The sequence below is a fragment of the Meriones unguiculatus genome, chromosome 1, assembly GCF_030254825.1.
Source record: "Meriones unguiculatus strain TT.TT164.6M chromosome 1, Bangor_MerUng_6.1, whole genome shotgun sequence".
Lineage (NCBI taxonomy): Eukaryota > Metazoa > Chordata > Mammalia > Rodentia > Muridae > Meriones > Meriones unguiculatus.
In genome coordinates this window covers 45,462,807-45,477,532 of record NC_083349.1, presented here as the reverse complement: position 1 = coordinate 45,477,532, position 14,726 = coordinate 45,462,807, and the positions used below count along the sequence as shown (strand labels likewise).

At 44.1% G+C, this 14,726-nt stretch overlaps 1 protein-coding gene across 1 annotated transcript in view; it reads right to left on the bottom strand.

The window, feature by feature from the left end:
* Rcl1 (RNA terminal phosphate cyclase like 1) overlaps positions 1 to 14,434 on the bottom strand; it is a 40,939-nt gene extending 26,505 nt beyond the window's left edge. Inside the window, exons 1-2 of the mRNA XM_021634241.2 lie at positions 14,174 to 14,434; positions 280 to 351 (exon numbers count right to left, since the gene is read on the bottom strand). Of these exons, the coding sequence (XP_021489916.1) occupies positions 280 to 351; positions 14,174 to 14,309 (208 nt within the window). The 5' untranslated portion in view covers positions 14,310 to 14,434. The remainder of the gene's footprint in view (positions 1 to 279; positions 352 to 14,173) is intronic.
* Between the last annotated feature and the right edge of the window lie 292 nt (positions 14,435 to 14,726).

The following is a 14,726-nucleotide window of genomic DNA, read 5'->3' as shown; positions in this document are numbered from 1 at the left end:
CATACCATAAACACATTGGGTTTTTTTCCACTTGAAACTATTATATTAATGATCCAGTATAATGAACTCTGTATTATTACAGTCTCCACTTAGCACTTTCTTGGGTTAATTCCAAAAGCTCTTCTCCAAACATTTATGATGGTGGCTTACATAAACACAAAATGCTTAATGAAGTTTATTTTTTAACACAATATAGTATTCATACCAGCAACAGGAGAAGCAGAAAAATGTCTAAGCAGTACATGTAGGTGTTTTTAGGAACAGAGAGAAGCAGTTTACCTGTCTGGTTGATTTCAATTCGAGAACCATTAGTTATTTTGTCCAACAGCCTTATAAAGCTTGCTTCAAAATCTGTGAGAGAAGATAAGACAAAATCTTCCGTAAGGCACCACTTCTAGAAAGCACGTCTGCTCAGGTCCTGAGAAGAGGGGCCTTTACTTGTGGCAACACATCAGGGGTTTCCTCTGGAACTAGATGACAGACAAGTCACGGGCTGAGGAACCTAAGGTGCAGAAAAGTACTGACGAGAACAATGCAGCTTTCACATCCAACAAATAACACACACACACACACACACACACACACACACACACACACACACACACACAATATGCCCAGCCCTCTCAATCTAATAGGATGTTAATGTCACTCACATAGAGCCTATAAGATTCGGCATGGCAGCACACAACTTTAACCCCTGTGTTTGAGAGGCTAAGACAGGCAGATCACTGAATTCAAGGGCAGCTCCACGTAGCCAAGGCAGCACACTTGAGACCCTGTCTCAAAACAAATTAACAAACCTATCCAACCTATAAAGGCATCAAGGGGGCATGCCAAATGTGGTAGTCTGAAATATGTCCCTCATAGGCCATACTCTCCGACACTGAACACTTGTGGCTCTGTTTGGTGAGGTTTAGGAGGTATGGCCTTGTTGGAGGAAATGGTTGCTGGAGAAGGGCTTTAAGGGCTTTAAGGGCTTAACGACTTGCACCATTTCTAGTTCACAGCTTCCCCTTCCAGCTCGGTTCAGAGTGTGAGCTCTCAGCTCTGCTCCAGCACCGTGCCTGTTGAATGCTGCCAGGCCTCCGCGATGACAGACTCTCATCACTCTAGGACGGTTAAGCCCAAATACTCTAAGTCGCTTTCCTCTTGGTGTTTCATCACAGCAGCAGCAGAGTCATTAGTACACCAAACAAGGGCAAAACAGCAGAAAGTGTGAAGGGTCTTTAAATCGAAGCTGTCCCCTGTCTAGAATGTCTAGGAGGATAATGAGCAGAGTCCCCCTTCAGTTTTACAGATGATGCGCTCTTTTTTCCCCCTTTCTCCCTTTCTGATCTACAACTGTCTGAATAGTTCAGTCTGGGTCTTTTGTTGTTGGTTTTCTGTTTTGCTTGTTTTTTTATTTTAAGAGTATTTGAGGGTCTGGGGAGGTGGCTCCGCAGGTAAAGGGCTTACTGTAGCAAGCTCCAGAGTTGTGTATGCTGACACCACCTGTAATCCCAGAGTGTGAAGGGGGAGACCGGTCACCAGACAAGCCAGCCAGAACAGCCAAGGCAGTGAGCTCTGCATTCACGCCAGAGACTCTGCCTTTAGCCATATATAGAGAATGACCCAGGAAGACCCCTAATGCTAACCTCTGGCCTTCACATGCACACAAACGTACACCCACACTGCAAGCTAAATAATACTTTAAGTTGTGCTTGAATATAAAATATTACCAGCATCTTTTTAAATGTATGAAAAGAATGTTAATAAATGGACTTTTGTTGATAGGAGTAGACAGAATTTAATTTTATATAAAATGTTTACATTTTATGCTCAAAAACACTTTAATTCCTTTCTAAAGATTTATTTTTATTTTATGTGTATGTGTGGCTTTGCCTGCACATATGTACATGAACCAAGTTTGTGCTACATACAGACGAAGACGCCAGATTACCCAGAACTAAAGTTAAAGACAGTTGTAAGCTGTGGCGTGTGTGCTCAGACCCAATTCCCGATGCTCAAAAAGAACAGCAAGTGCCCCAAACTGCTGATCCATCAGTCTTGCCTCTCAAATTTGCTAATAACTTGTCAAAAGCCAGGCATGCTGGGCTCACACCCAGCACTTGGTAGGCTGAGGCAGGAGGGTTGTTCTGAGGTTGGAATCAGCTAGACAGTGCGTTCCAGGCAAGCCAACACTTCAGAGTGAGACCAGATAAAAACACCATCAATTATTTAAGGGAGAGGGAAGAAGAGAAGAACAGACGACAGAAAAACCTCAAGTCTGAAAGGAGAGTGTGTCCTCTAGCCTTTCTCCCTACCTCTCCTCTACCTTTAACCTCCTACTCTTGGAGAGCAACAGGAAGACCAGGTCTCCTGCCTAGACAGATCCCATGCTGTAATGAACCAGCATGCTGGGAGTCACATAACTGATCCCAAAGGAGAGCAAACCACCGCAGCAGCTCCCATTCACCTGCTCTGAACTTAACGTGGCCCCACACCTCCTCTCATAGCAGAATCTGTGCTCTGTTCAAAGAACATGGGGCCAAAGTCAGGAAGGCACCATTAAATCTTAAAACAGACAAAAATGCTGAATATAGCTCAGCGTTATTCCCAGAGGTTTACTTTCAGCTATACATGGCCACTTTATCTTCATAATCACAAGGCAGTGGCACCATTCCCACTGCACAGAAAAAAGCCTGAGACCCAAGACTGCCAACTCGCCTAACCTGTTCAAATGACAGCCACTGCAGAGCCAAAGTCCATGTCCTTAGCCACAGCATGACAATTTGGCTCTCCTCCACTGAACACCTCAAAACCAAGTCCTTCCCCTAGGAAATCCCAATTTCTCTACAGGAAGAAGGATTCTGTAAACAGGTGAATGGTCCCTCAATAAACTCTCATTTTTAATAAAAACAGAATGGACTACAGTACACCCTAATCAGTCAGTGACTTAATCTTTCAGTTTTTGTTTGTTTGATTGTTTTGTAGCCCTAGCTATCCTGAAACTCACTCTGTAGGCCAGGTTAACCTTGAACTCAAACTCAAGAGGTATGCCTGCCTCTGCCTCTCAACTGCTAGGATTAAAGGAGTGTGCCACCACACCAGCTTAACTTTCCAGTTTTAATTACTACCAGTAAGGCCTGTGAGATCTCAGAAGACAAAGGCATCTGTCACCAAAGCTGACGACCTGAGTTTGACGACTTGAGTTTGACCTCTGGACCCCACATGATGGAGGAAGGGCTGACAAGTGGACTTCTGACGTCTACATGCACATATACAAAATAAATAAGTAAAATGTTTTTTAAAATTACTGCCAGTTGGGGCTTGGGAGATGGCTCAGAGGTTAGGAACACTCCCTGTTCTTCCGCAGGTCCTGAGTTCAATTCCCAGTCAACCACATGGTGGCTCAGAACCATCTATAGTAAGATCTGGTGTGCAGGCAGAATGTTGTATAAACAATAAATAAATCTTTAAAAAAAAATTACTGCCAGTCAATGACAGTCTGAAAATATGAAATGCAAGGTTCTAGAAATTAACAATTCTCATCTGTTCTACCAGAATATGAATCTTACCCTCATCCAACATACTGAAGTCATATATTCTACCTACCCGTCGGCAATTTAAGTCATCTCAGCTATCATCGAATCCACAGCATTTTGTACAAGGCTTCTTTATCTTACCTAGCGATGATCCTAAATCAATGCAATGTAGTCAAGCTTAGGAGAAGCATATGCATACCATATGCATTCATGAATAGAGAAAAAAAATGTTTAGCAAAGAATGGTGCATGCTGGCAATCCTAGCACTAGAGATTGAGGCAGGACAAGCAAGAGTTCAAGTTCAATGTGGAATACACAGCAAACACCAGGCCGCCCTGAGCTACATAGTGAAACCCTGTCTAAAATAAAAACAAAGAATTTGTAAAACTGGAGTTCAATACTATGTGCGGTTCAAACATCAACTGGGATGGGGTAAGGGGAAAAGTGTGGTGGGTGGGAGGTGTCTTAGAACAAATGCCTCAGGAGAGGCACACATCAGAGTAGTTCCGAGTAGTTAAACTATACATAGCAAGGCTATTCATGAATCTTTAGCTTGAGTTTTACATATATACATAATAGGTTCTTCTATAGGAAGCATCACAAAAAAAGTTGAAAATAGCTGAAGGATGGAATTAGTTATTTCTATAGATCTATTTCTAACAACCGGCACAATTTGTATTACAATGCCACTTTCTAGTTAGGTTTACAGTAAAATCAAAGCACTCTGAGAAGAAGCAAGCTTTTGATTTGCTCAGGCTTTCTCGTTACTTAAAGGAGTGAAGAGGCATTTACGAATAAAGCCTAAAATTAAAGCCCCATAGATCGGATAGATTAAGAAAAGGAAGGAAGAGAAGGAAGAAGGAGAGAAAGAGGAAGAGAAGGAGAGAGAGAGGGAGAGAGAGAGAGAGGGAGGATGGGAGGACTTTAAAATCACTTTGTTTTGCAATCCTCGGGGCTCTTAACCATGACCCTAGTCAGAAGTGATGGCTTGGCAGGAACATGAGTAGGAAGAGAATGGCACCTCAAAAGACCTCTAGGCAGGATCACCCTGGGTCATGCAAGCGTGCTCACAAAGCCACTCTCTGAGCTACCTCCACAGTCCTCGAAGCAGTGAAGGCACAGCTCCATCACCTGGTACAAAAGATCATCTCAATGTGCCTAACAATAGAGTCAATTCCCTAGCCTTACACATAAGATGCACAAGACTCCTGCCCATTTGCTTCCCACACCTGGACTTCCCTTCAGGATTACTTCTTGGTGTCTAAATTTTCAGGACTCAAAAACTTAGGGGTAACATTTCAAAGCCAAGCACAGTGCTACTACACTGTTTGGGAATACACAGTGTAACTGAGGGCGAGCTGTAGCTGCCACCAGGCACACAGCAGAGCCGTGAATGGTTAGAAGTGCACAGACACTACCTCCTACCCTGGGGGTCACACAGGTTCACGGTATAATCTCTTAAGCACTGTTTCAGGTCTTAAAGTAGTTCTTAGTATTTTCAAAATTTAAAGTGTGTGTGTGTGTGTCAAGGAAGAGAGAGAGAGAGAGAGAGAGAGAGAGAGAGACAGAGGTGGGGTGGGGGTAGATAGAGATCAGAGGACAACTCTGTTGAGTCAGATCTCTCCATCTACATTTATGAGTATTCCAGGGATAGAACTTGGAGACAAGCTTGCATCGCAAGTACCTTTGCCCACTGAGTCATCTTGAAAGCCCAGATTTATGCTTTAAAAACAAGCGTCACATGCATTCCCACTGCAGCAGGAGGACTGGGACTTCAAAGCCCATCTGGGCTGCATGGACAATCCTTGTCTCAAAAAGTAAAATAAATAAAAAATAGGAGGTGCTAATTCCTGGTTGGTCCCTTTTTGTTTCTCTTCAGACAAGGTCTCTCTCCCTCTTTCTCTCTCTCTCTCTCTCTCTCTCTCTCTCTCTCTGCATATCAATCCCTAGCTGGAACTTGCTATGTAGACCAGGCTGGATCCACCTAACAGGAGCAAATTTCAAGGAATCATACTTAACAGATGCAATTTAAAGGTATTCTAACTCAAATGTCTACAAACGGCAGGCTGACTGGCTCACAACAGTGTCTTCAACTAGTAGGAGTCACCTCTAAGGTACAAAAAGAAAAACTGCAGAAGTATTAAGATGCAGATGACTATGTTTAAAGTGTGTTGTGTGCGTGTGCATGTGCGCGTGTGTGTGACAAAGAAAAAAAAAAGAACAGAGCCTGAAAAGACACAAATTAGCAACACTGGCTATTTCACAGAGTTGAGACTAGAAAACAAACTAAATTCCTTTCTTCTCTTTAACTTTTGACTCCAAATGGAATCTGCTGTCCTTTAACAAGCCATGTGCATGTACTTCTAAGTGCATAAAATTTCACATAACAATTACTTTTTCATACAATTTAAAAGTTAAACAATGATTTCATCAAATTTTATAATACTATTCAGTCATTAAGAACGCCCTAAAGCCTGATCTGCAGGATGTGACTTTAATCTCAAAACTCAAGAAACTGAGGCATGAAGAAATGAGTTTCAAACCAGCATGCCTCAAAAAATGGAAGAAAAAAAAAGTTTAAAGGAATTATTCAATTGCACAAAAAAATGCTCATACTATATTAAGAGAAGGGTTAAAAGGAACATACTCAATGTGGTTTCAAGTTCTTAAAAAAACTGGAAAGTAAGACAATAAACAGTTATTAAAGCTAGAGTCATCATTTTCCCCATTAAGTCCCAAAGACAGAAATTATGAACATTCCCAGTTGTCAGTTGATATCCTATCGCTAAGAAAAAAAAATGTTTTCTTTATGAGATTATATAACACTATATTTTCTTGACCTGCATAATTTTTAAAGAAACATGACATTTTTTCCTAGACTGTGGACAAAGAATACAGAATGTAATAAAATATCTTAAACAGAAACACAAATCATGAAAGTATATGGAGAGTCCACTAAAGCAAAAGTTACCACTCTAAAATCTTAGTAATTAGAGGAAGGAAAGACAAGAAACAGGATGAACTGAGAGCTTAGAAATGGTAAAGAAAATATAGCACTATGGAAAAGTCTGGAAGACTGCTTCCTGGAAAATGGGAAATGTCCTATGGTCTAGGATTTAAGATATGCAATCTACACCAATTCTTTTAAATTTTGAACCATAAGAAGTTTCCCCCAAACGTATTACTTTTATAACATAAATATAAAACTACAACTTTTGTCTCACACATGCAAATTTTCTGTGTATTTTTGTTTCCTAACTGTGAAGGAAATAAAGCCAACAACACTGATGCAAACTCATGTTCTCAAGCTTGCAATCACTGCACCAGCTACGCTAGCTCCACACCCCTCTAGGGTTAAAAGCTTTCTAACAAACCAGTCTCTATTACTACATTTAAGCCGGCACCCAAAACATAAAACAAAAGGCCCAAATCAAAGAGAGTAAGAAAATGTATCAATGCTAAAGAGCAGTGGTGAAGTCCTTGGAAACATTTCCAACAATCAAAGACAAATGAAAATGTTGCTACCTTCTAGAGAATTAAAAAAGAAGGCTTCTACAAAGCAATAATGAACCCTTACTTAAAAAAAAGAAAAGAAAAAGCTAATGTACAAGCTAATCTAATTTAGTGAAAACAGATCAAAACCCCAAACAACACATAAGAAAACAGACACACACACACATCATGTATTTATTAATTTTACCCCCTAATACCTTAGTCAGTTCGGGTAGAAGTGTCTCTCTTTTCTAACTAAAACAAAAACAAAACAAAGAAAAAACCTGTAAACAAGCCCAAGAGTATCTATCTATGCCACTACTAACTACAGCACTAAACACATAAATAGGGGGATCACACTACTAGTGAAAAGACGTATGATAAGATTCAGATCTATACGTTGTTTTAGAGAAAGGTATGGTGCACTTACTAAATCTAACAAAGAGTTTGTTTTTAAAGTAGAAGCTTTAGTGCAAGAATGGAAGAATCTTCCTGAGTCATGGGGAAATTCATGCTAAAACACCTAGGTGGTACTGAGATCCAAATACAATAGATTTTCCCCTTTATTTAAGAATGTATCTATGTTTACTTTGAAAATTAAGAGACTAACAATAACTCCTCTTAAAAGAGAAGGATTTCAAGAAAACATGACAGTTACAGGGAAGTGCTCCGCCTCTCCCAATGTCTCACTGTGGCCCCTCACACTGCCTGAGCCTTTCTCACAGGGCAGTGCTTCTGTGGTGTGATGAAGGTAACAGCATTGCGGAGGGGAGGGTCCGCGCTCAAGGTCCTAAGTACTGGGATCTTTGGTACTGACCTCGGGAGCGAAGGCACATTTATGCCCCAAGTCAAGTCCAGCAACCCACCCTCAGACTTTTGTTTCGAGACATGGTTTCTTTCTGTAATCCTGGCTATCCTGGAACTCCCTCTGTAGACCAGGCTGGCCTTGAACTGGAAGTGCTGGGATTAAAGGTATGGGCCACAACCACCCAACTGAAGCAACCCATCCTCAATAAGCCATTAAAATAGCCAAATTAAGAGTGGAAAGCAGAAAAAGGAGAGTTATTCAAGTGGCCACATGGGGAAGGGGGGTAGAGGGATTCAAGCAAACCCAAGTCTTCAGGATTCTGAATAAGATCAAAGTTTAAGAAGGAGGCCAAGGACATCACAGCTAAGCATTCCTGCTCAAGCGCCCCAACTGACACAGAAAGTCTCCACCAACAACAGTAGAAAAGAATATAGTTCTTCTAAGTGACCACAGATAGAATTAAAAATTCAAACAAATTTAAGAGTTAAATCATAGTGATGTCCTCACACCATAGTAAAGTTAAAATCAGCACCACAGAGAAAGCAAGAAAGAATCCAGATTCTTGACAGCTTCTTTAAAAGTATGGCTTGGTTTGGGCAGCCAAAAATCATCACCAGGGAGCACATACTAACAACCAGTAGAAGCCCAAGGGTGCTCCTAACTAACAGGTCACTATGCAACCTATGCAAGTCATTATCAGTGATCTGGCTCCCTCCAATCAGGTGCCCACTAACATTCCAATTACCAGATTAGAGTGGGAAAACAATTAGAGGAACATCTTCCTTTTAGAGGATCTAATTTATGAGCAGCCAGATTTATCCCCTCAGTGCATCAGCTAACCAAAAGCTGTTTCCTTTTCAAGGAACCTCAGGTAGCATTTCTTAGCACATACAGGGTTCCTTTGCTTAAAACTGTTTAACCTTCCCATTTCAGAACCTTATCTACTCAAGCAATGTAGAGCATTCCCAAGTAACTCTTCTAATTTTGCACTAGAAGACTCTGAAGCTGAACATATATCCAACCAAGTAAAAATAATCTTACCATCAGGCTCCTAAATTTAATGGTTTTAGCCAAACCAAGTACCTCATTTAGGTGAGTCAAACAATTATCTTTGGTGTGGAATTCTTCTCCATTTAGCCCTCACATTACAGAAAAATCATCAGACCAAGTGGACTTGTCAAATCCAGAGGTAAAGGTAGCCAGGGCAAACCAGGCTTGGTGGAACACACCTTTAATCCCTGTGCTGGAGGCAGAGGCCGGCGGATCTCCTGATCTCTGAGTTTGAGGCCAGCCAGATCTACAGAGTGGGCTCCAGAATAGCCAGGGCTACAGAGACAACCCCCACAGATGGGGGATGTGCTACCCTGGGACAGGTGCTTTATCATCCCATCAGAGAACACCCAACTCTGTAACAGGAAAACAAGCCCCTCAGGCTGGAGCTGGCTGAACCCTACAGCCCTCGTGAAATAGACATTTACACCTATCAACTCAATTTTCTATCTAGGCCATTTTACTTTCAGTAAGATGGCAGAAACAACAGAAGTATCTCCTCCTCTGACATCAAGAACATAATGAGGCAGTATAACTGGCTGTGTTCAAGAGTGAAATATAAGTTGCATGTGATTATATTTTTGTTGCTTTTGTTTTGTTTATAGTGTTTTGAGACAAGTTAAGACTACTTCACATAGCTGACAGAATTCACTAAGTAACCCAGGCTGGTCTCTGAACTAACTTCCTGTTTCCACTTGTGGATGCTGGGGTTGTAGCAAGTATGTGTGCCCCATACCAGGTGTCTCTATAGTTAACTGGAAGCATTCCAGGATCATCTGTCTTTGAAGTTCAATTTCTTCTCAAAACCTCTCTGCACAGAAAGAGGGCAGTTCTGGTTTGTTTTTTTTAAAACATATTAATTTCTTCGCTTAAAGTCCCAGGGCTTGGGCATGACCTGAGTCTCATCCACTTCTGAAACCAAGGGTCCTCCTTTGCAGCCCAGACTGGCTTCAAACTCGGCCTTCTCTACAGTAGTGTAACTTAACTACCGCGTCTAGCTCCTTGGGCAGTTCTAGTAACACCTGCTGCTCCTAACCTGGACAGCCAGGAGAACAGGCCCCTGACGGCATGGGTGTGGGAGAGCTGGTGAGCTGACCAACTCAGCTACCACCCAAGGCCCAGATCCAGGACTTTGACATGGCCCACCCCAACATTCTAACCCATCTATGAGCTGCTAAATGGCATGAAGGGGTGGTCCTGTTGAACCAAAGCTACAGGATCTCCATGACACAGGGCAAAAACAGGAGTCCCAGTGAGGATCCAGTATGGAAGGTGTGGCAGAGGCCAGAGGCCTTCAACCAGACCCATGACTCACTGCAATGAGTATTTGCAAGTAAAGCTGTTTGGACAAAAGGATATACTGTGTGACACACTGCAGCTTCCAATGTACTATGATGAAGGAACAACCATGTGATGTAGAAGCAAGAAAAACAGAGAGGCAGAGTGGTACATGCACACCAGAACTGCAAACAGGACAGCTGTGATGGAAGTGAAAGAAGGCTGTGATTGACAAGAGGAGATCATTACCCAGACCGGTTGGCAAGATTTGATGGGGGGGGCGGGGGTTAATAACGGTAGAGGGTGGATATGGAAGACTGGAAAATGAGGAGATTGGGGTGCATAATGTGAAATTCCCAAAGAATCAATAAAGTTATAATAAAAAGGAAAAGTTTTAAAGTCTACTAGAACAGTTTCTAAGCACCAATACTGACATTTTAATAGAATTATTATTTATATACAGAATAATTCTTGATGGTGAGGTCCATCCTGTCTATTTCTTGGGTTCTCCCTACTTGACAGTTTCCCCAGTGACATCCAAAAATGTCTCTAAATACTGTCAACATCCCAGGATAAAGCTACCAATATGCTAATATGCAGAACTGGTCACTTAAAAGGGAAACTTCAAAGCATAAATCTCTCTAAATATTTAGAAAGTTTCTAATGGCAGCAGGGAAAGACCTGGGATAGCAGACAGCACAACTTTACTGAGTGCTCAGTACAACCATAATGAACAGGCTGTCTAATGTCTGTTTCTCCAGCTCCCTGGGCACTGCTGGTTACATCTAAGTATTAGTCTCCATAGCAATGCCACGAAGCAGGCAGTACTCCTAGACCCCACTGTACGAACAGAAAAACCTGTCTCAGAAATGGGTTTTGTTTTGACATTTCTTTTACACTTGTAAGGGTGGGTGTGTACATCTGACAGCATGCATGTCGAGGGAGCACTGTGGCACCTGGGTTTATACACCGACAATCACAAGATGTTTGGGGAGGGGACTTGAAAGACCTGCTTCTGTCCCCTATGATGATCCTCACAGCCACCAATTCCACTGTCACGACAGAAGGACACCCAGAACATCTTCCTTACAACTGCCAGGCTACTTTCTGCTCTGGGCTCCACTGGGTCCCTCTCCCATACTTGGCTCTTCCCACACTTGACTCTTGCTACTTCATCATGCTATTCCACTCAAGTTCTTTCTGCCTAGAGGACAAGTTCCCCGACGGTGAGGACAACCAAATTCTATCTACACTTCCCTCCACAAAGCCTTGCACATAACGAAGCTCCATAAACTTCTGAATGGTCCCGAGGCAGGCCTCCTCCAATGTGCACCCCCTTTGGGATGTTTAAGCAAGCACCTTTGGGGGATGTAGCTGGTTCTTACATTCCAGCTGGAAACTGCACTGGGTATTCTCTGAGGTTTTTTCCAAGTTCCATAACCTGAGTTAGGAAGAGGCAGACAGAGATGGATGAAGCTACCATGAAAGATGGATTTAACCATGAACCTGAATCACATGGCCAAGGCCACATACATGTACTTATATATGCATATATTATGAATACCTAACTATGTATGTATTCACAGGCATATTAAGTCTCCAAATTAAAGTTGAGATGTGTATCTGGATCCCTCTATAAGTAACCAAACAGTAAACGTTAAGTAAACTTAAAAGCCAGCACAAGATCTCAAGCGGTAGGTGGTCTCTGTTACACTACTACATTGAGGAGGTGTGTTGGTTACGTTCTGCTATCAACTTGACACAAACCAGAGTCATCTGAGGAGAGGGGATCTCAATCAGAAAGAACAACCCTCGGACTAGCCTATCAGCAAGTCTGTAGGGCATTTATTTGATTGATGATAACTGTGGAAGGGTCCAGCCCACTGTGGACGGTGGCTCCCCCGGACACCATCAGGTGGTCCTGCTGTGTATAAGAAAGCAAACTGAGCCAGTCAGGAGGAACAAGCCGGTAGGCAGCATTCTTTCTTGGTCTCTGGTTCAAGCTCCTGCTCTGACTTCACTTCCTGAAGGACTACAACTGTAAGCTGAAATAAACCCTTTCCTCCCCAGTTGGCTTTTGCTCATAGTTTCATCATAGCAATAGAATCCTCATTAAGACACCCCGTAAAATACCAGCTAGCGCTGCCTCCCCGGGTACCAGAATCCCCTTATCTTTCCGAAAAATGTCGAGGGTAGAGTTCTGTTTTTTAAAGAAACAGGAGGTCACCCGAGAGTTCCACCCAAGTTTTTAGAAAAGTGAAATACTATACTGGAAGGCACCTATCAAGAGTCAACTCTGAATTCTATCTTATGGTCATACATTTGTGAAACAATGCCTCGGTCTCCAGGCTAAAGCACTTCTGACCAAAAAATAATAATAATAAACAAGCAAAATCTTTGTGCTTAGTGGTCATAGTAGAAGCACGGTCTCCAAGCCAATCTGGGGTTGAAACACACAACAAAGCAGACCAAGCAATAACTTCCTAAAGACCAGATTTTAAACTGGGGAGCTGGTGGGGTAGAGGGGGAAGAGATCTGAGGGAAAGAGCACAAACTACTCAGTGGTCTCTCCTTAATTTTGAGGTTTTTTGACTGCTTTCAATTTTTGTTTCTGTGAAACAGGGTCTGACTCTGTAGCTCTGGCTAGCCTGGAACTCACTGTGTAGACCTCGAACTCACAGAGACCCACTTGCCTCTGCCTCCCAATTTTTTGTTTTAAGACAAAAATTCACTATGTAGCCCAAGCTGGCCTTGAACTTGTGATCCTCCTGCCTCAGCCTCCTGAGTACTGGGATTACAGGTACATCTCTGCAGTATTGAAGGTGGCACCTTAACCATCACCTTACCAAGCCTTCTAGTTTCTTCTTTTCTAACCTTCTATTTCCATCACCATGAACAAAACTTCAAGAGTGGCAGAAACAAAACGATCAAAAAAAAAAAACAAAAACAAAAACAACATATTCAGACCGATGATGGAACAGTCTATCGATCTAGTACAAGAGGCTCTACAAAGATAATCAGCCTGAAACAGAAAGTCTCCGGACCCAACCACAGCCCCTCTCCACGTTCGGGCTACAGACAGGTTTTCTCCTCTCGGTTTTAATAAACCCAACTGCCTTAATTTGGAGAGACCAGAGAGACACTTTTGAACACGCACCTAAATTCCAGGGGAGCAGCTGAAAACCAAAGCCATTTAATGAGATGTGGGTTCAAACGACGAGTTTGGGTTCATCGACCCTTGTGGGACAGTGAATCAATAAGAGCTTTGAAGCCTACAGTTTATAGTTTGACCTCCCTCTTCCTGAAGTCAAGACAACTAGGTCTACGATGTAAAAATTAGCTGAGCGTTGTGTAGCAAGCCCGTAAGCCCAACACCTGGAAAGTGGAGGTAGAGGAGTTGAAGGTCATCCTCAGCTACATAGCTAGTTTGAGGCCAGCCTGGGAAGCATGAGACCCCCCCCCCCCCCCCGTTTCAAAAACAAAATAAAAACCGATCTCAAAGCTTCTCTACTGCGCACATCGGTGACTAACAAAAACAAACACATCATTTAACAACAAAACATCATATTCCACTCCTGAAGAGATGGGGGGGGGGTGGCTATAAATAATGACGACAATGACTGGAATCCAAGCGAGGCAGCGGTTTCAGAGACCTGCTTTGGTTGAGATCGGGGAACCAACCAACGGTACTTTTCTCTCCCACGTCTGTCCGTCCACTCACTACTACGTGTTGGTCCAATAAACTGTTTTTCTCCTTTGAGAGGTTTATGGCGAAAGCGGGACACTCGGGGGAGGGAAGCGAGCGGGCGATGCCTACGATTCGCAGCAACAAGCTAGCCGGGAAAACGTGTAGCTGTTTACTACCCGCGCCCAGGAGCCGCAGGGCATCATCCACGCGTGGCGCAGCTCAGGGACAGAGCAGCCTCCCGCGCCGCCCGACCACGCTCCCTCCCACGCGCTCCCGTGGCCACCCGGGGCCGCGACCCCGGGTCCCCTCTCCTCGCGCCCCCTCCCAAGTCACCTCGGAGGCCCGGGTTGTCGTCCCTGGCCCGAATCCTGCGGATCTTGACCGGGCGCCCGCTCAGGGTGGACAGGACCAGCCGCTGGCGCAAGAAGTTGCACCCCGCGTAGCTGAGGGAGTGCGTCTGGGTCGCCATGTGCGCGCCGTCGGCGGAGGCCCGGGAGCGGGGAGCGCCACCGGGACCACAGCGGGGCCCCGACGCGTCCACGTGGTTTGGAACAGGAAGACAGAGAGACTAGACACCGGGTCAGAGGGGAGCGGGGCGGAGCCCGCGGCCTACCGCCCGCCTCCTCGCTGGGCTGGGGCGGCCCGGGCGCCGGGGCACGCTGCCATTGGCCCACGGGAGAGCAGGGCGGTGCCCTTCCTGCGTCTCCATTGGTCCTCGCTGTAGCTGGGCGGTGCTCCGGCCGCGTCGCCATTGGCCGGGAGTAAAAGAGGGCGGCGCCCGAGCCCCAGCAACAGCGCGCGGCGGGAGGGCACGCGTAGCGCGGAGGGAAACCTCGGCGCCCGGACGGCGGTGGGTCTGTCTGTGCGCGGCTTCCCCAACCTGTGC